The sequence below is a fragment of the Macrobrachium rosenbergii genome, chromosome 4, assembly GCF_040412425.1.
Source record: "Macrobrachium rosenbergii isolate ZJJX-2024 chromosome 4, ASM4041242v1, whole genome shotgun sequence".
NCBI lineage: Eukaryota > Metazoa > Arthropoda > Malacostraca > Decapoda > Palaemonidae > Macrobrachium > Macrobrachium rosenbergii.
Genome location: NC_089744.1, coordinates 3,519,459 through 3,542,940, shown reverse-complemented (window position 1 = coordinate 3,542,940; position 23,482 = coordinate 3,519,459). Strand labels below are relative to the sequence as shown.

Below are 23,482 nucleotides of genomic sequence, written 5' to 3'. Positions count from 1 at the left end.
ATGCAAAATTCACATCTAGCACGTCATCAGGGTAACAAACTTTCTGGTTGTCAATTAAGATGGTCTTATGGATGCATGGGCTCTTACTTTTAGAGAAGAAAAAGCTTGTCTTTCTACCACAACATGGTGGATCTTCCTCTCTTCAGTGTGTTCTTCTCAAACATTTCGGGACTGAAAATCCTCACTTATGCCATTCTCAATTCCCATTTGTTACATTAAGTATACTACGCACATTTCGTTCACCTTTAAACCTCTCTCATGGCATCCATTACAACATGTAACCAACAGGACCTTGCATTCTTCTCCATTCCGCTCTTCCAGCTTCTAAACACTTCTGATGGTAACAGTCATCTACAGGTGGTACCTCCTACAACCTTCCTTTCAGCACTTGTTTGTAAAATAGAACATATAATAGGGCTCAGCTGCAAATTTTCTATGGACACCAACAGTCCGAGTAAAATTCCTATTTCAGGGCAGAGTGAGGCCATGTGAGGTACTTGTGATAATAAAATACAGTAAAGCCAAAAACGGATGAACACCATATCACTGGCAAAATAGGTTTTAAGCAAACTGAATATCAAACAAAAAAAAAATGTGCATAATGCAGACTGAAGCTTAATAGGATGGATGAGTGTGAGATGTAAACCCACTTGAGGGGGATCTGCCATCCTTTAGCAAAGTAGGATTATAATATTTCTACTTGCCTGGGTTTGCTCATTTTGAACCGAAACAGCACAGTGAAAGGTAACACATCACGCAAGAAAAAATTCCAAAAGCTGAGTAAACTTTTTCTCTGTTATTGACAGGTCTATCTTTCAGCCACAGACAACAGTAAAACACAGTAATATTCTTAATTGTCTAATGACCTAATAACCACTCATGAAAAATAACTGATGTTCTTATGATTAACATGCAAACTATATACTGTATATACAAGGTTTCCTATAACTCCTACAGTCATCTACTGAGGAATTATAATACGCAAGAAATCATACCACACCAGAACAGTGCTTGAAAAGGAAAGGTGATACTGCAGAGCGACTTGAGATTACATAAATTATACAGTAAACAGTACATAAATACTCGTATGTAAATGATAATGAATCCAATTAAAGCAAAACTTTCAATCAAGCGAGTTTCAACACAAGCACACCACCCATATATGTAGCAGTCAATCTACTGTTGCTCGTTACAGGTCGCGTTTCAGAAAAAAAGTTTCTAACCTGCAGGTGGTACATAAGACAGGGTTAACCGTAAGGTGCCAACAGTCGGTGAATCATCTGCACCCAAAAGACCCAGCTCATAGTCCAAGGGTGTTCCAGGAGCCGCTAGTACAATGTTCCTCAAGGCTATGGTAGCTTTCCCTAGTAGTCTGAAAGAAATCGCAGGAAGTTCATAAAAATAAATAGTTCATAAAAAAAAAAATTCCAAAATAAGATGAAAAAAATGTCCAAGTAAATAATGTAGTCCTTTAACCTACCATTCACAATAAAAATTATTATAGAAGACATGAAATGCTAAATACTCTACTGTGCTATGCTAAATAGTGCACATGAAAAAGTAAAATACTGCTAAGCCAAAACCCTATACAAAGTACACTGCTTGACACGTAATAGCCCAAATATCAAATTCATCCACCAATGCAAGAAATAACTAGGTATAAAAGTAAAGTTAGTTCTATCAGAGAATACAGACACAGCTACACTATATCTAATCTCTGTGGTGTTTACTGCTCAGGAAAAATGGATTTTTGCACAACATTCAATAATCTCACGAGTAGAAAACAAACTAAGCCCTCATTTAAAATACCAGCACCTTGAAAAACAGCTATGGGAACTCAGCAGTTTTCAAGTCATCCAGGGTGAAGACTGCAATGAAGTCTTTGGGAGGATAACAGGGTTCATCACCAATTACAGGATTTTGGGTACTCTTTAGATGGGGACCACCAGCAGAATTTCATTGCCTTATTTCAAACCATCAGAAAACGTGACCCCTTCAGCAAATTTAACTTCCTTTCAGTTTATTCAGCCTCCAATTTCTGTTCTTTAATCATTCCATATCCAAAAGAATGAACAGCTAGTCAATTATAAAAGATAAGTTAAGCCACACCCGAAGGTAGAAAGTATTCAAGCTCTCACAAAGCTGACCTTATGGATTTGTTTTTAAAAAGAATAAAGTTTATTTTGGTGATATTACAAATCAATCAAGAGCCTGGAACAAGGGACATTATTTCTCGTCCTTATACAGAGCCAGTGGTGAGAGAGACTGCCCTAAATTGACGATTAATTGCCCATAGAACATTGTTGTTATACACAATGCAAATTAATACAGTATGTATATGGATGCACATTACATCTTCAACAGAATTAATTTTGCATTGCGCTGTCTACTTAAGGGAATTGGATCATGAAGGGCAATCATTAAGAAACTGTTATGTTTAATGGTGATCCTAATTTTCACAAGGGATGATAACACTTCTACACATATTTCCTTCTGGGAAGAAAAATGCCAAAAATATATTACAGGTTTAGTATACCTTTGATATCCATTTTATCTCACCACAAACCCTGCCACTTATTCATTATAATGGACTTCAGCAATGTCACAGTCGTTTAGGGGAATCATTATATCTCATCACGTTGTAAATGCTGCATATTTGACCGTTTTGTCATCATCCTCTTTCCTACAACAACTTCAAATCATTTTTGGGAGGCACTGAAAATCATGAATTTTTGTCACTGCGAATCGTCGACCCTCTGAACAACAGACACAATTCTGGACAATTTTGCTGTGAAAACTGAGGCCACAGTGTTGCAGGAAATCAAATACCAGTGAACCCATTAATGTGTACTATATGATGCTGACCGTTTTATCTTGCATGTTTCACTGTATCCTGTTTATGACATTCAGGTACGTAAGTATAATTTTTAATATCATTACTGCGTGTATTTTCGTACTTTAAAGCATCACCTAAGAAGAGGAAAATTATCTAAGCTCAGTGTCATACGCCACACATTGGAAAAAACATTCATCATTCCCTTTGTGACATCATGGTATAATACCTCCAATGACTTGACACCTTTTGACTTTTGTACTTAATGAATCTGAGCTTGGATGTATGAATTCATCATCCATCATTTTGTTGCTTGTTGTAAAAGAGCTCGCCCAAAGGAGAGGCCTAGAAGGGGAACGTCGAGTCAAAAAAACGAAGGGGTACATTTCATCTAGCTTTTCTAATGCAGACCCTTTTTTTTATCATGGTTTTCATTACCTCCAGCGCCATCGCCAAAATTCCTGAAAAAAAGGCATAAAAGAATGAAAGAAAGTAGACAAAAAAATAAGAATAATTAAAAGTGGTTACCTGTTCCTTCCTATTCTCTCGTAATCCTTGACTTCAATGTCGATACATTCATCGGATCTAGGTGCTTTAATTCCCAGTTCCCATTTGAGTGTCTCGTCCCAGACTGGATCAAGGGTCCCATCTTTGACTGTGGTCTTCTTTTTCTCACCTGTTGTACAAGTAACTTGTAAATGTTATGTACTTTAGGCAAAGGGAGTTATCATACAGCTTACAGTAATCAGAAATATAATTTCCAATTCCTTGATCCAACATGAAAATTAATGACAGATACAAATATTTTACTAGTCTATGCTAATTTCAGAATAATTCTGTACCCAGTGTAAAGATTGGGTTCTATATAAATTTATAAATAAAAACTTTCTCAGCTCTAAAACATTCACAGTAAGAAGCTTTAAGATTTCAGAGCAGTAAGCTTCCAAATGGGCATCCAAAGACCAAAGCTCGACAGCACAATAATCGTTTCATAATTTAAAGTAAGTCAGTTGTTCTACATTTAGAATTTTATTAATTTCAATTACTACTGAAACAAACAAATATGCCACAAAATCATCCATTATTCTTAATGAAATGTTTATAAACCTTCAATCTCAAGCAAACAAAAAAAAAAAAAGTCACTTTCATTCAAACCTTAGTCTTTCACCAATTTAGCAGTCTATTAACCCTCAATATAAAAAAAAAAGCTCTTTTAGAGAGAAAAATGTCATATATTTAATGCTACTCGACTTCTCAGTAGTTAAAATGGTATCAAAGTCTATCGAACAAATTTGTGTGCTGATCCCGTTAACATAAAAATCTGCAAAAAAAACATGTAAAAGACTATGTATCCTTTCAGATGAAATTCTAAGAAGGCTAACAACTTAAAAATTCTGAGAACGCCCCTTACTCTGGCCAAACTGTTGCATGGTCAAGCTCTAAACTTCGGCCTATGGGCGATCTCCCCTATCATGCATTTCAACGAAGATACTGAGGCGTTTCGAACATCTGGAACGTGCCCTTTGAACACCCATGACATATTCCTCCTCGAGGCTGAGGTCTGTAAGAGGTACCAATACTAATATCTGCGAGGTGGAGGGTCTAGATCTACCTCCACCGTGGTCCCGACAGCATCGTCCATTAAGCTGATATACGCATGGCATAAGGAACGTTTATGCGATGTCTAAACAAAATTATTTCTCTTTAATGTAATGTTGAACGTTCTTCAACTCTTGATCCTGATGTAGTAGTAGATGTAAGTCACGGGACAGCCAGTGCCAACCCATGCACCGGTACACAGTACAGCTGCAGTACATCAAACTATGTAAAAAAAAAAAAAAAAAAAAAAAAAAACTGAATCATGAATCAACCATGTTATACACATACCTGAACCACAATCATGCGCCGCATTGAATTAACATAGCTTTAGCATTACCTGACGTCTTGCATCACGCGTGAAGGACTGTTATTATTTATTTTCATCATATGTTCCGGGAAATTCCTCATTCACTGTTTCCACTTTATCTTCTTTTGGCACTTTCCTTAATGACAGACACGTTTTCACATTTGTAATCATCAAATTAATTAACCTTTTTCTCATTTTTAGGAAAAACGGCTGACTTAGGCAAGTTTGCTGTTTACCACTGGCTAACTGTGATTCCTTATTTTCATTCTGTGACGCTAATAGCATTCATGTTCTTGATGAGATACCAGAATTTTATTTCTATTCTTTCTCCTAAGAACTGCTAGTTGACAGTTCCCACTGCTCCTGTTTAGTTCAATTTCCTTATGATAAGTGTTACGATGTCAGAGGCTTTACAGTCGACTATAGCCAGCACGATTAATGGTGTTCGTAACCCTTAGGATTCCTTTAGCTATTGTGGTTGTCTTTTGTTACCTGCTATTCATTCTCTTAGATTTATGTCAAGGTTTCTTGTTCGTTTGATTGGAAGTGTTCAAGTGGTTTCTTTATCTCGAATTCAACTGAAATCCAACACGGTACAAGTGAACAGTTCCTTTGAGAAGTTAGTCGCATAATCTTAGTCATCATAATTCCAGAATCATCTCATGCTTTGGATTTCAGTCAAGATAGGAGTTCATCTTCTTGGCCGTCCCCTCCCTCTAGTTTCCATGTCAGGTGGAAGCTTGTGGAAACCTTATGCTATTCACTCGTTTTTCCTTTCTTCCTGTCTTTTTGTAAGGCAGAGAAGTAATGGCCGCTGAGGCTCAACCTTCAATTAAAATGCAAGAGAAGCCACTTACAAACACGTTAACATTAGCTTTGTGGCTTGGCCACACTAGGATTTCACTTAGGTTTGGACATAAGGTCACTCATCAAGCACAGCGGGTTCTCAATCAACTTGTATGTTGAGTGTTACCATGACTCTCCTCACTAGAGGAAAACTTTCGTTCCCTTACCAATCATCTTTGTTCTTTAGTAATCAGGAATGCTTGTGCTGGTGATGGCCAATAGCAACTACTCTTTTACGACTGCTGGGGTGAGAATGAAAGTCATCAAATGGATTAAAGTCATCGAAAGGCCAAAGGCATGTGGTTTAGAGCCCGACATACCCAGTGCTCAAAAAATAAGTAAAAAATGAAACACTGCATCTTGAGGTTTTGAATGTGCATGGAGGAAGGGAAAGCTATGAGTTCTGGCACTATCTTAGTAAGACAATGGTAAAAGGGTGGCGTGCATAGGCGTGGAAAAAGAGTGATTTTATCTGGCTTAGCTGAAAGGAGCAGAACTACAAAAGACCAGGGTAGCACTTGAAGTGTCGAGGAAGACTCTAGGGGTAAGGATGAACAGATAGGAATGACAATAAATGGGAGTCCCTCTAAGAAAGTCTGAATCTGGGCCTGGCCACAACTGGAAAATATGAATGGAAGTTGCTTAGGTCGTTATAATGTAAAGGTGAGTGACAGATAAAGAGATGATATTGCTGGTAGGTAAGAACTCTTAAGAGTAAATGAATGAGACGTGTGAAATCCGTTTGGAAATTATTTTGGAAATGCATGGCCTCCAAATAAGAATATTCACAAGCATACCTGAGAAAGTGGAAATGGTAAAGAGGAAAGTTTTTTTACAGTATGTGTGGGAAGAGAGTAGACAAACTACAGGTTGATGGACGTATTGGTAAGACGGTGGTAACTGTGATCATTATCTGGCTGAAAAGGATAAAAGAGACAAAGTTTTAATTACTAAGGATGGGGTGAAAATTTGGCTGTAACTGTAGTTAAGACAGCCTGATAAAGGGGAAACGGGAATAGCACACAAAAAGGCCGGTAGAAGATTGGCTAAGGTTTAAGACAGATGTGAAAAGTCTATAGGAGTAAGAAAAATTCATATGTGGGCAAAGATAATCAGGTTGTAAGTGCAGTTAAATGGCAAAAGAGAGAATTATATACAGATATACAAGCAGAAGGGTAAAGTAATGAAGAATTAAGAAGTGGAGATAAAGTAATGTACATGCAATCAAGAATTAATGAATGGGAAAATGAAGACAAATAATGAAAACACACAGATGAATATGAGGATGAAACTGCACAGAGAGCATTGATAGGAAAATGGATCCGAGTCGAATATGCACATCGAGAGATGCTGTCCGGGCGAGACTGGAAGTCCTCAATAGGTGAAATAACTACCCTGAAAATTTGTCAACTGTGAAGGATAAAAAAAGACAGAGCTGGATAACGTGAGATGGAGGCGGGGGAGGATGGGGGGTTGGGTCGCTTAGCGTAAATTCCGGAATGCTTGTCGACTGACTTGGAGAAACGCAGGTGGTAAAAGACACCCAAATTTGCCGAGATTATAAGCGAGATGCTGCAGTACGGTTGCGAAAGTGTTTCTGGGTGTGTGCGAGCATAATATGTGAAACGTACTGTGGGTAAACAAATAACTAAAGAAAATTGAGTAACTACAAAAAAAAATATAATACAAGGATTGTATAACAGTTAACAGCATTTCACAATCAACTTAGAAGCAGTTGACACTCCAAAACTATCTTATTTAGCGTAAAGAATGTCTACACACACAATCTACATCTAAGACGTTATTCTGACGTTTGAATTGCACACAATATCATTTTGTCACAGTAAATTCTTCTCTGGTGAAGATGTAGAAGGAATTCAGCGGCGGTGCAACTTAGACACTGATTTGGATGCAAATACACAGATCTTTGTTTGAGCTCCATCGGCAAACGCTTACCTTCTCATCGACCAAGAGCTGATCATGCAAAGACGAGCAGAAACTTCCACCGGATTGGTGGAAAATTTTATATTACAATCATTATATTACTTTTGTTTGGTTAAGAATAATAATGGTTTTATTGCTGTGAATAGCTTGAAAGAATGCTATGGCTTTTGGAATTTTTTGGGGAAATTAAGGAACTCATTAGACTGAACTCTCTCTCTCTCTCTCTCTCTCTCTCTCTCTCTCTCTCTCTCTCTCTCTCTCTCTCTCTCTCTCTCTCATACGAGGGAGAGCGAAAGATGTAAGCCACAGAACTATAAAAATGTGAATTTTGATACTATTAATCTTTGTTCATAATAAAAGCATATTAAGTGAATCCTGGAAAACATGAAAAAGTCTTTTTGATTAAAAAAAAAATATTATGTAATATAAATTCTCAAGAAGTTTCTTTCATTTCATATGATATGCTATCGTTCAAAATACAATATGAACGTGAAAATGAGAGTTTTCTGAACAAGTAATTCTGTGAACATTTGCACAATAACCACTAATAATTTCCCTAAAGTCTTTTCATTAGATAACCGCTTGGATAGCTAGTAACGCTCTGGGTCACTGGTGAAATGGACGTGTCACTTTCAGCAATTTACAGCCTGTCATTTCGACCCTTTGTTTTTGTTTTCCCGTTTTTTCAACATACCAAAATAAATTACAAGCAGTCTGCTTCAAACTGAAACCAGAATGAGTGTCACTCCATGAATATTAACTCCTTAAACAGTGAATAAAGTGCTACATCTCTCTTCACAGCTCTGGCTCCGGGACAGACAGGATAAGCGAAGACCAGTGACTGTAAATGTTAAATTTTAAAAAGCAAAGACAAAAACCTTCAATTTTTTTTGCTGAGAAAATAGTGAAAGAGGCTATTAGAATGTCTGTCACTTTAAATCAAATGTTCACGTCTTTCCTTATATGCGATATATAAGAAACTACTAAACACGTTAATTAATGTCAGTTTATTGAATTATTACTTGTATATCAAGATACGTCACTGAAAAGACTGTTGCTCCAAATTATAACAAAAGAAATGTATGCAAAAGTCAATAAACTGGCTATCCATTTTTTTAAATCTGTATTATATATACACTGTCATACTATAAAAGGAGCATATTTACAGCAAATCTGTTAATTTTTTTTTTACTACTTACCTATGCATCCATGAAGTCCGTTTCCGAATGAATAAGTTCATTTATATGACAGACTCTTGATGCAGGTACGCACTGTTTACAATCTAGTGCATATTTCACGCAATGCGTCCTATAATATGTGTCCCTTACAAATGATGTTCCTTAATAAACATCACCTCAAAAAATGGATTAGTATAACTATAACTTTAGAAGATGTTTTATGAACCAACGGCAGAGTCAGGGCACTAACTCACTCATACTCAAGACATAACACGACTAGTACTGTACACTAACGACAGTGCAAGATTCTGTTTGAAGTTAGCTGCGGTAGTGCACTTACACCGAAACAAGTGACGCGTCGGGAGCGCTACGGTCTAAACGTTTCTCGTAGTAGCTAATTGCGTCACATCAGTGAGTTTCAACTGTCAACTCGTTCCCGGTTCATTCTTAATTACATCTGTCCTGAGAGCTCAGTGTGAAATACAACTGATAAGATGGAATCAAACAATTAGATTCTCCATCACTTACTCCTGGCAATACACAAATATAAGATGAGATCGATTTATATATATATATATTTATATATAATATATATATATATATATATATATATATATATATATATATATATATATATATATACATATATGTATATATATAATACTATTTACAGGCAGTGGCTCCTAGAAAAGAAAAGAATAATCAGCTACCACACTAACACTTAAAACTGTAAAATCGTGGAAGAACCCCCTGAGCACAAAACTTCCACACCAATGGCCACTTCATATACCCACATACAGGGTTTGCAAGCAGCTGTCAAACCCCTTCAACACACTGTGACACACCCCTATCTTTCGTTGCCTTCTAAACTACAAATACCATCTTTCTCTTTCATTTCTTATCAGTCCTTTATTCATCGTTTATTCTAACCGTAAAGCTTTGAAGTTATTTATAAATGTCTGTCAAAAAAACCCCTCAATTTTGCATATTTATGCTTTTCCGGAAGCTTTTAAATGTATATCTGCTGCACTGCACACCTAACAGAGCACTCAGTCAGGAGCATACATCCCTTACGCTCAAATACAATGGCACCAGAGCCAAGGCCCTGGTCTTAAGATGTGAAAGACCTCTGGTATGGCACAGTGCAACAACGTGCCACATCTGAAGAAGGGTGCGGATACCTTCGCAGACGAAACAAGTACCACACACCGTCTAGAATCACAGGTGATGAGAACCACATAAGAGGTCAGCATGCCAACAGTGGCTGAACTAGACACAAATGCTTAGTCAATAAAGCTAACTTATATGTAAGGGCTGATGGTTCTTTTCCTTGAGAGACCAAATATCGAGGCCTGCAGTTCTGTCTCATATAAGTTTGTCTTTCAAGAATCTTAGAAGAGTGAAGTTTTGGTGCAATTGTAGTTCGCAGACCCGTAAGTATGAAATTGTCTGTATAGTGTATTTAGATTTATCTTAAATATTTATGTATACCGCATTCTGTAATTTCCCCGATATAATACATAAAATAACACGAACATTTCTGGAAAATGTTGAAATTTTCTTCGTTAAATATCGGTCCACACCGCTCATTCGTTGCCTAAACCACTTTAGCTATTTTCCATACAAAGTCTTCCGTCATTATGTGCACAGCTCCTTCAAAATCACTCCGTAGGATGGACGATGTGGATCGCATTTCATGAGTAACACAATATTAATTAGGAAACGTAAACTTGTTTGTGAAAATGGGAGCAAAGCGAGTGATTTTATATTGAGTTACCACTACACATTCTATTTTCTTGAGACCCGATAATGGCTGAAACTAATGAGAAGGAGTGTGAGAGACTGTAGAAGTACCTTTAACAAATTTGGTTATGGCCGCATGTATGTGAAATATATCCTCTCTCCTTTACACAGCATGCTTCACGTTGTACACCCATCCATACTTGAATGATTTGACGAGAGGGAGGAATACTCTATACCTAAATGGAGTGGTTGAAACTTGTCGTAGCAAAGACATTAACCAGAATGAAAACGAAGGTAAAGAAAGTTTCCTGTTAGTTGTGTCTTTTCTGTCTTACCTTGAAAATTGATGGTCACATACGGGTCACTCTTCCCTAAAGTTTCGAGATTCTGCAGACTGGATGCGCTCACCACGCTGATTTCCAGAGACATCGCACCGCTCGCGAAGGTGACCTGAATAGAACTGAATATCAGATTTAGGCTGAAGGGCAAGCGCTGGGACTTATGAGGTCATTCAGCGCTGAATGGGAAATGGACAGGAAGGAGGTCTGAAAGGTGTAACGGGAGGAAAACCTCGCAGTTGCACTATAGGGTGGAAAGTCAGATGGACGAGAGAGAATACGAGCAGAGGTACAGTAAAAGAAATGAAAAAGTTGCAGCTAGGGGGCTGAAGGTACGCTGCAAAGACGGCACTACCCCCCTACGGGGCGAAGGTGGCCTGAGATAAAAGTAAAAATTGAGTTTTGGCATAAACGTCATCCACAGGATTATGAGATTATTCTAGATAACACTACCCGATGCTACCTTACGAGATAAAATTTCTTATTTGAATTATTCGCTTTACTGACAGAGCAGACGTAATACTAAATTATATTTTAAAAAGGTATAGAAAAGGAGAAAGCAAGGAAGAGAGCGTGACTTACCGATGAAGGACGCTATGGACATGCCTCTTAAAATGCTGAAAGGTTACATAAGAATCAGGAAAAACTGGTTACGGTCATCTCAAAGCCTGGCACTGGGGGAAACCGTCAGTCACTTCGAAATCTGAACTACAGCATTTTGAGGGAAACACAGGATGCTGACAATAGCCTCAAGTTATTTTACAAAAGGGGAACTATAGTTACTCAACAGAGCTAAAAGAACGCTTCCTTTGGTATTTCTTTTTGTTATGCATGCACCATTTTCGGGATGGGTTTCATGATCTGTTACTACTCATCTATGCATAAACCTGTCGCAGAATCTGTTGGCAGCGGGTTCACCCGTTGTGAAGCTAAGATAAAAAAAAATAATATAAAAATAAAGGGGCGGGGAAGCATATCGTCTAAGGCAGCAAAATTTAAAAATTCCTAAACAATGCCCGTATGCTGTCTTGGACTGTATGATTATTAATCTGCCCGCTTACTAGAAAATGATTCTCAGGGTTATTCGTGCAAGCGCAGATTGGACTTCCGTAAACTGTCTTGTACGTTACTTTTTATTTTTTTGTACGATGGATGAGTTTACGTCTGTTACTTGGGCTGTGGAACAGTCTCCCTCAGGAACAAAGTTCAAGCGAAGATGGATTGCACTACTACCCTGAAAACAATTCTCATATTTTAATCATTTACACACATTTTTATCTACTGATTAATTTGCTCATTTATTATTTTTCTAATAACTGATCTCTTCTATACTTCTGTCACTTCTTCCAAGTGAACACCATACTCTTTGGATGCTTGAATTTGAAGTGGGCTTCCTCCATATGAATGAGGTTCATCTTCTGAATAATAAATAATAATAATGAAATGCAAATAGGCTCTAGTAAGAAATGCTCCTGGCACAGAGATATATGTACAAATCGTGGTTTACATGAAAATCTAAAGAAACCTGAATCTGTTCCTTGAAGGAGGATGATTACTGGAGAATAAAATTTTCGAAAAAATGGTTTCATCATTATTATGTACCTAATAACAATTATGCTTCAAGCTTCACACGCACACGCAGGTTAATATTTTAACGTAAATACCGGTAGGAATAATCATTTCCGTGAGGCGAAACTTAATACGACATCATTTTTGTCGAACAAAACAGGCATAGATCATTTTCAAGGCCTACGACTCGAGGGTGCCACCATCTCTGTTCAATGCACAAAAACGGGCCGATCAAAACAGAGTTCAGACCCGTATGACGCGCTGATGACAATTGTGCATTGGTCCGTTTTAGATTACAAGTGATAAGCTTTATTCCTGACAGCATAGTGTCAATAGTAAAATTGCTTGTCGAAATACCCTCATAGCGACAAATATGCTTGCAGTTAAAAATTCTCTTTTCTCGTTTACTCCAGAAGCTGACTGGAGAATGACGCAGAAATGAAGATCCACAGGTGAAATCCGCACTGATAATGTAGACATAGGGTCTTATTCTTAAACGACTATTACCTGCACTTAAACGAGGAGGATCTTCAGAAACTAAAAAGTAAATTTCTCACCTGACTGAGACATACAAATACAATCAGTAACCCAAACAAACCCACGGTATGTAGTGAAATTGGCTAATACGAACTGATGAAAATAATGAAGAGGTGCTCAAAGCAAATCTATGTCGGTCACCTACGGGCAACCTGATCTGCAAAAAATTCTTTAATAAAACTTTTTACCAAGCGATCCTTTCAAATTCTTACTCTCCAGTTAAAAGAGCATGTTGAGACCAGATTGCTACTAAAGTAAGTAAAGGACAATCATTAACCAGAAACGACCCATGGAGTAGTGCTATGCCTAATTTAATTAATGTCCCCATTAAAAAACGCAATAAGAAACGAAATTATTGAGAAGAAACAACTTACCTTAAGGTAAAAATTTCACACTGCTGAGTGCCAATGCAGGTCCTCAAGAGAGAGCCTCTGATTTAATGGGACACATAAATGAAGTTCTTGGCAGGTTTCTGTTTCTAGGTCAGAAGTTTGATCCTTTGGCTGCTTGAAGGAGTTAGCTACCCACAGCCCTGGGTGATTTCATAATCGCAAGAGAGCTGTAAGAGATCAGTGAAACATGTTAACATATCGATTTCAAAGTTAAATGAGCCGACGTCTGTGCATTAAGTTAAGCCTGATATCAACCATAAATGGAACATAATACACACAAATATATATATATATATATATATATATATATATATATATATATATATATATATATATATATATATAATATATAAATGCATGTGTGTGTGTGTGGGTATGTATGTTTATGTGTTTGTATATAAGCAAACCTCTGACGGGTATATCTTAATTGGACATAAATAAAATTTGGGCTATGGCATAATAATAATAATAATAATAATAATAATAATAATAATAATAATAATAATAATAATAATAATAATAATAATAATAATAATAACAACGCAAAAGGAATCGAAAAGCAGAGGAAGACTATACCACATACAATATTACAAATGGCATATAAAACAGTGATTAATGATTATGAGGAAGATTAATGCAAAAACAAAGGATGCAGTCTTTCTTACTTTATCAAAATTGTTTTACAAAGTCTAATTTTAAGGTTCAGTTCCGTCCAGTAAATATTTGCAAAATAATCCCAGTCACTGACATTTCAGAAATTCAAACAACTCATTCACGTATACCGTAGCGCGTTGAGATCACACCAAGAGTGCTTTGAACACTTGCATTAATATATATATAGATATATAATGTGTGTGTGCGAGCGAGCCGGTGTTTAAAATTGTACCGTGTCCTTCCTGTCCCGATTTTCTCCCCTGATGTGGTTCTGAAATCGTCTTCATCCTCATCTTACGTCCGTTTCACTCTTCCTTCACTTATCTGAGTCTTACGAAAATACGACAACAATTACTCGAAGCTGCGCGCTACTCCCATTCCTAATTTGATCAGGGTACTCTTCCCAACACGCTTAAGGAGGTGGGTTATCTCATTCAGGAAAGCCAGGCTGACTTTGGGGCTGACCTTCACGGCAGTATCTCGAGTACCTGACCACGCCCATCCTTCACACTCCCATTAAGACGGTCTTCCGATCAGAGGTTCCGCTCTATGATGAAGGAATGCTATCTCTAGTGACAATGTCAGAGATTACTTCACACAGTAACGTAGGATATTTGCATAGAGAGATGGCCAACTTGAGCATTTTCAGGGTGCATTACGAAAAATAAGGATGCATTATGAAAACTAAAGGAGCATTACAAAAAATAAGGGGGGCATTACGAAAAGTTAGTGTGCATCCACGCTATGGTAAAAGACGCCACAGACACGTCGGTGACTTATCGCTCAGACAACAAGAACGTGTGAACAAGTGAATGACTTATTGGTACAGTAGTTCTAACAGGTGCTTCAAACAATTATCCAGTCCTGTATGGGGGGAAAAAGGTTCGTTTTCCTAATCACGGTCGTTGACTTGTTTCCAACTTGTTCGTGATATGTGAGAGATAAGGTCCCGCCGTGTTTTCATATTACATTTTAGTGTGGACGCACCTTATGATAAGTGTTATCTGTCACACTGCTTCGTGATCGCTCGAGACGTTGAAAGAAAGTCTTTTACCAAATTGACGAATTCAGTTCAGTTAAATGTTGCCGATGAGTAAATGCCAGTTGTTTCTCATTAAGCTACTTGCCAATCTTTACAGTAAAGTTTCTTTTAATATATTATGACAACACCAAGATTATTTATATATATATAAATATTATATATAACATATATAATATATATATTTATAATTATATAATATATATACATATATATATCGCAAAATTACATAAGTGTTCATATAACATTCTTTAATCCACAGAACATTGAAAAAAAAGCTCTGTTGGATAAAAAAATATTCAACCTTTCACTGGAAGGTGTGAAACACGAAAGCCTGACAGCGCTCGAGGAAATATGGTGAAAGTCACCTGGGGAATTCAGCCTTTAGCGCCGTGATTACTGTCTTTAGCCAGCATGTTATGTATTTCATAAAAGCGGTAACACAGGGGGATGTTTATGCAACCTTTCTGACCAGCAGCTAGAAACTGCTGGTGAAAAACTTCTCATTTCGCAACCATCTAAAGTAAATTCAACATTGTTGTTACAGAAAATAGTTCTGCATACAAAACTTGCACATTAACGGGCTTGTTTAACTGCCTAATTAACTTTTCTCTGCTATACAAAACTGAGATTTGGATTTTGTAAGTTTAGTTAAACATTCTAGAAGCAGAAACAAAAAAAAAAATCCACGAAGAACAAATTGGCTAATGCAACGGTATTTTAAACCTACGAACATTTTCTTAGAAAGTACTGTTTCTATTATGTCTCAAGAGACTGGTCAAGATATTCGTTCAGACATTACACTAGAAATTTTCTACTGCGCACTCTCTTAAAGATTCTTAGAACTAGCACCAAATAAGCTCAATTTTGACACGGATACCGTAGCATCAGAAAAATGCCTCTATGCGGTGAGCACATAAGGGTGAAATCAACCACGATATCAAGCGGAAATTGTGGTTATAAGTGGATCGTTCTCTTTTCTTTGCGAGGTTCTTGCAGACGTATTAAGAGAGAGAGAGAGAGAGAGAGAGAGAGAGAGAGAGAGAGAGAGAGAGAGAGAGAGAGAGAATGAAAAAGGAATTCAAGAAGAGAAGAAAGAACAGGAAGGGAAGGGGGAGCTCCAGTATCACACATCCGTCTTGTCAAGCAACTGCAAAGGATTTCATACTGAAATACAGTTCGAGTATATCAAATACCATTCAGACAGATATTAAGCCTTTGCTCTAACCTTGGCAACTGTTTACAAACACTTTCGAAAGGCGGGAACTGAATACTGTTCTGCAAGATTGACTTGACCCTTTTGCTGGTGATGTAAAACCATGATGTGAACTTATCCGCGTTCAAGAATGCAGTATACGTCAAAAATGATCTAGAAATGTGAAAGTACAAAGCCTAACAAACTTATAATAATGTCTAAGTATTAAATATTATAATCACTGGTTTATTGTACAACTAATTTATCGCAACATTCACAATTATATTATCACCGCAGTATCCGCTTATTCTTATCGTACCCAATGATTACATAGTAACTGTGCGAGTACAAAGCTGGGATAACTTCTTACCATTCTTCACACTGATTTTCAAAAATTTATTTCTTTTAGTTTTTATTATTAATCGTCTGCAGTGCGGTAAAGATTTCCTGAACTTTAGCAACAGAGCATTTTAAACCCATAAATAGTCCTAAAAATTATTTTAAAAAAGCCCAAGGGTACTGTAGGTACTTGGTTTTTATAAAAAAAAAAAAGTTCTTTAATTCCTAAAATAAATGTTATAGATTTTACCCGTTTCATAACCTCAAAAACACCGACGGAAAAAAGAAATAAAGCCTTTCCAACAAAATCGTTAAGGTGAAAACTAGCCGTTCTCTAAATACAGCGTTCCTGAACCCACCTCTGTCAGCTGTCAAAACAAGTCTATTTCTGGGGAATGTAATTCACAGTGCGCCCACAACTTGCCGTTTCCTAGTCAGTTCTTTAACTGTGCACTTTCTAAACCTTCCTCGCGAGTTCATTTACAAAGGTACAGTATCACGTTCCAAAAATTATCTAGTGGATGCCAAAAGGGGCAATATTTTAATTCTAATTATTGGTTACAAACTCGCAACCGTTTCTGTTCAAGCCTCGAGATACTCCTCAAGTAGCTATGTCCAAGTTGCCTGCCGTTTTAACTCTCTTGTTCAAAATCAGTCAGTTGGGAAATCTGCTTTTGCTCTTCCATTTAAGGCGTTGTCTCATCTTTATTTGTTTTGATAAAAGATCTTTTAACTTGCTTGACGTTTGGTAAATTCAAAGCAGAAAGAATTTTACTTTCTAACACCTAGTGACGTCCAGTGACGAAGAAATTTGGATTAATTAACCCGTCAGAAAAACGAGAAAACGCACTGACCTTTCAATTGTGCCCTCACAGACTGAGTAGTTTATGGCGACACATAAAATGACGCAATGAACATCTGAACTCAATTTACAAGATTCAGAACTCAAATGTACTAGTACTTTAAAGGTAGAATATCACTGACACATTTATTTAAAATTGAACATTTATACGGTTCTCTTGAACAGCAAACTCTCAAATATATTCAAAGGTAAGCCAACAGGCGACACTTCGAAACCACGCTGTATCCAATATAAATCTTAGTAAAAGCAAACGTTTGATAAAATTGGAAAATTGGAAGCACTTTTTCCAAGAAAGGAGTCAGACTATCTTGCCTTGGTAGTGTCAGACAAAAATAATACTGATAGAGAGAGAGAGAGAGAGAGAGAGAGAGAGAGAGAGAGAGAGAGAGAGACCGGATGCACAACACCGACGGGGCTGTACAGCAAGGGTGTTACTTCATGGACACTCATGTTTATATTTGTATGTGCGTGTCAACAAATTTACAATGAGGGAGTGTGCGATTGTAAATTGACGGTCTCTGCTTTTACTTATACACATACTCACGCAAAAGTAAATGCTTGCGTATCGCCTGTTCCCATCCATGAAAGGTTCACAGCAAACTGTTTAGCATAGAGATATTTCCTGAACTATCAAGTTAATTTCTGTTTCTTTGGCTTTCGTAGAGAACGCTGTTCAGTGAAGGAGTACCCATGTAATTAACCCTTGATATCATTCATTTTCAAAATGTGGAATTCCATACCTTCCTCTGTAATCTATAGACTTCTGAAGTATCTTTCACAATTACAAGGTGGCTTCATTTGCAAAACAGTTTTCCGATCTCGTCACTGTAATTAAAAAAAAAAAAAAATAGCAGATTCCTTGACACACGAAGATCACTCCAGACAATATCTCTCAGAATGCCATCATACTGAAAACAAACGTTTCCTACCCTCACTGCATAAACGTGCAAACGCAAAATAAATAACCGTGTGGAACCACTGAAATCTTACCCTCATCAACCAGAATTCCGCTTTAGGCCCTGTCACGGATCACCACTTCTGATGATAATAAAGACCAGAGCCTTCGACCGTTTCCAACCTCGGCGCTGATCTATAGCCGAGGAACGTGACTAGCCATGAGGCCAGGTCTTTTTAATAGCTTTATATATTATTAATGAGGACTGAGTTTCATCGACACGTGGAAAACCTGTTATAACGACCAATATCTGGTTGGTGTTTTGTCATTGCTCATTGTCGATTAATTGTATTCAACAGGCTTCCATTGTCAAATGCTTTTGATATAATCTTGTTACAATGAAATGTTGTCACTCCCACGATCACAATGGTCACGAGTAAGATGGTAAAAGCTCGGGTGTAAGCGTTACAAGACATAACAGGAATGATGCATTTACATTCATGAAATAATAACAGGCCCAATACAAGAGTAAGTTGTAAACGTGAATATGGTGTGCATTGTATCGGGCGGTACAATATATCAGTCTCGCAGCGTGACCTTATCGACTAATTTCCTGTCCACATACATGAACAATAAATTCTTCTGAAAAAAAATATCTACTGTCACGAGAGGATGTTTTTACGAAATCGCTTACAAGTGGAACGGGCATGGAATCTATAAAAAACAAAACTGGCTAGTACAATCTTTTTTTTTTATTTCAACATGAATTCTTTATATTGAAAGTATTTGTTAATTCTCCATTTAAAAGAAATAATATACAGTGGCCAGATTTCTGCATGATCTCCTTTGTTATATGATCTGAAATTATTCCCTGAAGGTTTAAAAGTTGAGACTGCAGAATTGTAATGGCTGCGTCTACAGCAGAGCATTGCAGGTGGACTGCCTTATGTAAAACCAGTTTTCCGCAGCCCTAAACACACACGTCAAGTACACCTCTAATACCGAAAGATAACTGCTTAGTACCGAATCGTTTCACTACCGAGGATAACCACTATTCCACTCGACACCGGACCCCATTGCATAATCAAAATGTACGCGAGCAAATAAAGATATTTAAACATCAAACTTAATTTGATCTTATACCAGTCGTCATTGATGCATTTTGATTGCATTTTCGTGAATCATGACAACCACAAGATGCAGAACCAGCTCCTTGCAAAAGATAAGAAAGAACAGGTGAACAAACTGTCAAGGTCATGGAAGGTTGTCTCTGCTTGCCGTTACCCTGGACCAGTAGGTGTTCGTGGAGGCTTAAACCCCTGTGGGTGATTAAACCCAGTCGTAATGGCCCGCGTGGGGGACGAGAGGTCAAACAGTCAACCAAAGAAGCGGGGTTCGCAACCTCGTGATGAGAAGGGTGAACTCTGCATAGGCGTATACCGAAACGTTTGTGTACTCCTCGCCCCCTCTGTTGTTTCCTTAAATGGTTGTAGTTAAGAGAACTCTTTCGGCAAATTTTTGCGCACCTGTATCCAACAGCCGACGAGCAAAAGTAAATAGGTCAGTCTGGCGACAAATAAATATGCGCCTCGGCAATGGTAATCCAACAGATCTATTTATGAGAACCTGATCAAAAAACGAACCTTCCTTGCTTTTGGGGATGCATACTTATTAACATCACTGGTCATTACGACGCTAGTAATTATGTATGCATAACGCATACCATGAAAACTGCACTAATGACCAAAAGGCGTAGGAAGGGCACATTAAGCCAGATGTAGGATGGCAGACTAGACTGAATATCACGGCTAACGCCCTCAGTAATTTTTTTTTTTACGAAGTGGCAACGCTGATTGGCTGATCATTCTTTTTCATTTGAACAGTTTCAGAATAGATAAAACTGTTTACTTCTTCGCCTTAAATTGATAAAATAAAAAATAAAATAGACTACATAATTTTGGACCAAAGGACAAGCGCTGGCACCTATGGGGGTCGTTTGAAAGGTGTAACAAGAAGAAAACCTCGCAGTTGCACTTATGAATCAATTGTTAGGAGAGGCTGGAAAGTAAGAAGGAAGGCGGAGAATATGAACGGAGGTACAGTAAAAGGAATGAAGGTTACAGCCAGCGGGCCGAAGGGACGCTGCAAAGAACCGTAAGTAATGACTACAGTGCACCGCATGAGGTGCACTGGCGGAACTACCATCCTACGAGGTAAACTTATGAAAAATGGCTTTCGTAAAAAAAATGTTTAAACAATATTAGTTTTTTGTTATGCATCCATAACAGAAGTGAGAATCAAAACTGATATTCTAGATAATAACGTGCGGGATTTAACTTGGGAGAGGAAGAATAAGTTCAATGTTACGTCCTTCCCGGTTACAGCAAGTATACTATAATAGGATGTCTGGACAAATTTTGTACTGATTTAACAAAACACTGCAGGACAAATCAAAATTCAAAAACACCTGGTTTTCGTATTGTTACTGGTTCTCCGCTAATGGTTCGTTTACAAAAATAAAAGGAGGTTATTTATCTGGAAACAGCATCTCGAATGAGGTCCTACTGCCAAATACAGGCATAGTAACAAAACGAAATTCCTAAAGCCAGGCATATTGAAAGTCTGACAGGTACTGTCATTCTGAGGCACAAATTAGGCACCCTCGAGATTTACTTCACACCTGAACATTACCCGTACACATGGCTGTTGCTGCTTTAGATCGGGTTGGCCAAATGCCAGCCCGTAAGCCCACACAGTTAGCCCTTCTGTTTATTATATTTTCTTCACTCCGCTCATGGAACAACGCACAGTGCTGAATCATGAGCGGGGAAGGAGACCAGAGCACGTAAAAATATTCCAAATGGCATTAAGTGGTTTATCTGCCTTCCTAATTTCTCGAAATCATCAGCGTCTACAAAATAAAGTACTGTACGGATTAAAGGAAAACAATCTAACTTCCAAAACAATTAACGACTCTCCGAACTCAAGAAGAAAATCACAACCAAGTCTGTAGTTTTTAGAGAGAGAGAGAGAGAGAGAGAGAGAGAGAGAGAGAGAGAGAGAGAGAGAGAGAGAATTGCACAGTCATATACTGACATTTCAAAAGTGTATAAGAAACATAAGATAATGCCACATACTTTAATATATATATATATATATATATATATATATATATATATATATATATATATATACGTACATACATACATACATACATACATACATACATACATACATATATATATATATATATATATATATATATATATATATATATATATATATACAGTGAACCCCCATATTCGCAGGGGATCGTACCACACACCCCTGTGAATAGCTAAAAATCATGAATACTTAAAACCTCTCTAAAAACACTTAGAACTGCCCATTTTGACATCTTAAACTGAGACAAACCCTGTAAAAATGCTTATACCTGAGTATTTTAATAGTTTTATCACAAAAAGTGCATTTATTCATGAAAATTATATGAAAATACAGTAACTAGTGAATATTTCTCAGTGAAAAATACCATGAATGGGCGAATTTTCCACGAAAAATGGCTAGATATGTTCCACAGAGAAACCCAAGAATGCACGAGTCCATGAACCATGAGAACGTGAATATTGGGATTTACTGTATATATATATATATATATATATATATATATATATATATATATATATATATATATATATATATATATATATATATATATATATATATAATTTCTTCTAAGTAGCATTTTAGACTACAGACGTTGAAGCTAACAAGAGGATGTTTCCTTCTGAAATGACAATAAAATGGCTACTAATCTAAAGTAGGTGGCATGCTTTAAATGGGTAAAGCCCGGTATGTACTAGTCCTGGCAGCATTAGAGGAAGTTCATTTTGAAAACTGAAAATAAATGTATTGTTGAATTTTGAGAATAATTAAGCCACGTAGTAGTTCTGGTGATGCACACAAAATTTTGAGATGGAAGCCTGGGATGGGAGAGCATGGTAAGGTATCTTCTGATCAATCAGATCTCGGTTCCTAGAGTTCAGCTTCAAAACCCCCACGATAACAGCTTTGGCCTGTCTGCTTCAGCTTTATTTTATGGCTAGCTGGGGAGCAACAACTTGGAAAAGTTTACTTCAGTAAAGTTACTTTTCAAGGGCAGCAGTCATGTAAGCGGTGAAGAATGAGTTCAAAACAGTCCTATAATACTATCCTCTGGAACACAAGACTTAGCGGTACAGGGTAACTGATATCCCAACAACTGTCTGGTGCTCGTCATTTAAAAATCTCTGAAGATCAAAATACTGAAGTTCCAAAGTTCCAATGCAGTTCATGTACAATAATTCTTCTTCTTCTTCGTTTTAACGTGCTTTTATTCCCATTTTTATATGGGGTAAGCACGGTGCCTTCTTTGAAGGACTTTGATTTGGCGGTGGGGTAGGCCGTAACCTCGATCGGCTGCCCTGCCTGGCATCGCTTAGACCCCGGTAACGAATGTGTACATGTATTACCGAATCCCCCGCTCCCTTTCTCCCAGCAGCACGAGGAGAACTGGGCGGGTAGGCTGACAGTTCGAGACGTGTGAGGTGTCTGTTATGTTTTTAGATGCTGGAGTGGCTTTGTTTATGTGCGTATTAAGTCTGTAACACCCATTTGCTTTCAGCAAACCTATCCGTTGATTACATACGTAATCCCGGGGTGTCTACACGGATAGCAAAGTGTCTGCCTCTGACTGGTCGGCTGCGGCGATTGAACCCTCGCCACAGGCTTTTATGAAGTCTGTGGTTGCTGCTCTACCAACCAAGCCATCGAGGCTCTAGTTCATGTACAATAATTCATGTACAATAAACCTTGTGAACAACAAAGCAACGACATTACTGGTACTGATTTAAACAGGTATGGGCTCATATCCAAAGTTAAGGTTGTTATCTTTGCGGATCTAAAAAAATAACTGAAAGTACTTGTGTTTCTTGAATGTACACTGGTTATTAAGATAAAGTTCTTATATTCTATACGTATAACCGCAAACGTGTTTAAAAACAACTTTCCCAGCAACCTTACAACAGACCAGCTAAAGTATGGATAGATGCATGTTCAGTAATGATTACAATGTGCGTTTCGAATAAAAACCCACTTCATGAACCCAGTATATTTATAAAAGACTTTCGTAAATGAAAGCCTACAAAAATCCCAACTTTCGAGGTAAGATGATACC

At 37.5% G+C, this 23,482-nt stretch overlaps 1 protein-coding gene across 23 annotated transcripts in view; it reads right to left on the bottom strand.

Moving 5' to 3' along the window:
• The window catches only part of LOC136829827 (myoferlin-like), a 115,255-nt gene that overhangs the window by 68,655 nt on the left and 23,118 nt on the right, over positions 1 to 23,482 (bottom strand). For 22 of the 23 annotated variants that reach the window (XM_067088830.1, XM_067088866.1, XM_067088874.1 and 19 more), the window contains 4 exons: positions 13,269 to 13,453; positions 10,786 to 10,900; positions 3,362 to 3,509; positions 1,224 to 1,372 (listed from right to left, as the gene is read on the bottom strand). In XM_067088830.1, coding sequence (XP_066944931.1) covers positions 1,224 to 1,372; positions 3,362 to 3,509; positions 10,786 to 10,879 — 391 coding nt within the window. In that variant the 5' untranslated portion in view covers positions 10,880 to 10,900; positions 13,269 to 13,453. Of the gene's footprint in view, positions 1 to 1,223; positions 1,373 to 3,361; positions 3,510 to 10,785; positions 10,901 to 13,268; positions 13,454 to 16,872; positions 16,899 to 23,482 lie in introns of those variants that run through there. The other variant, XM_067088931.1, reaches the window with a different exon arrangement.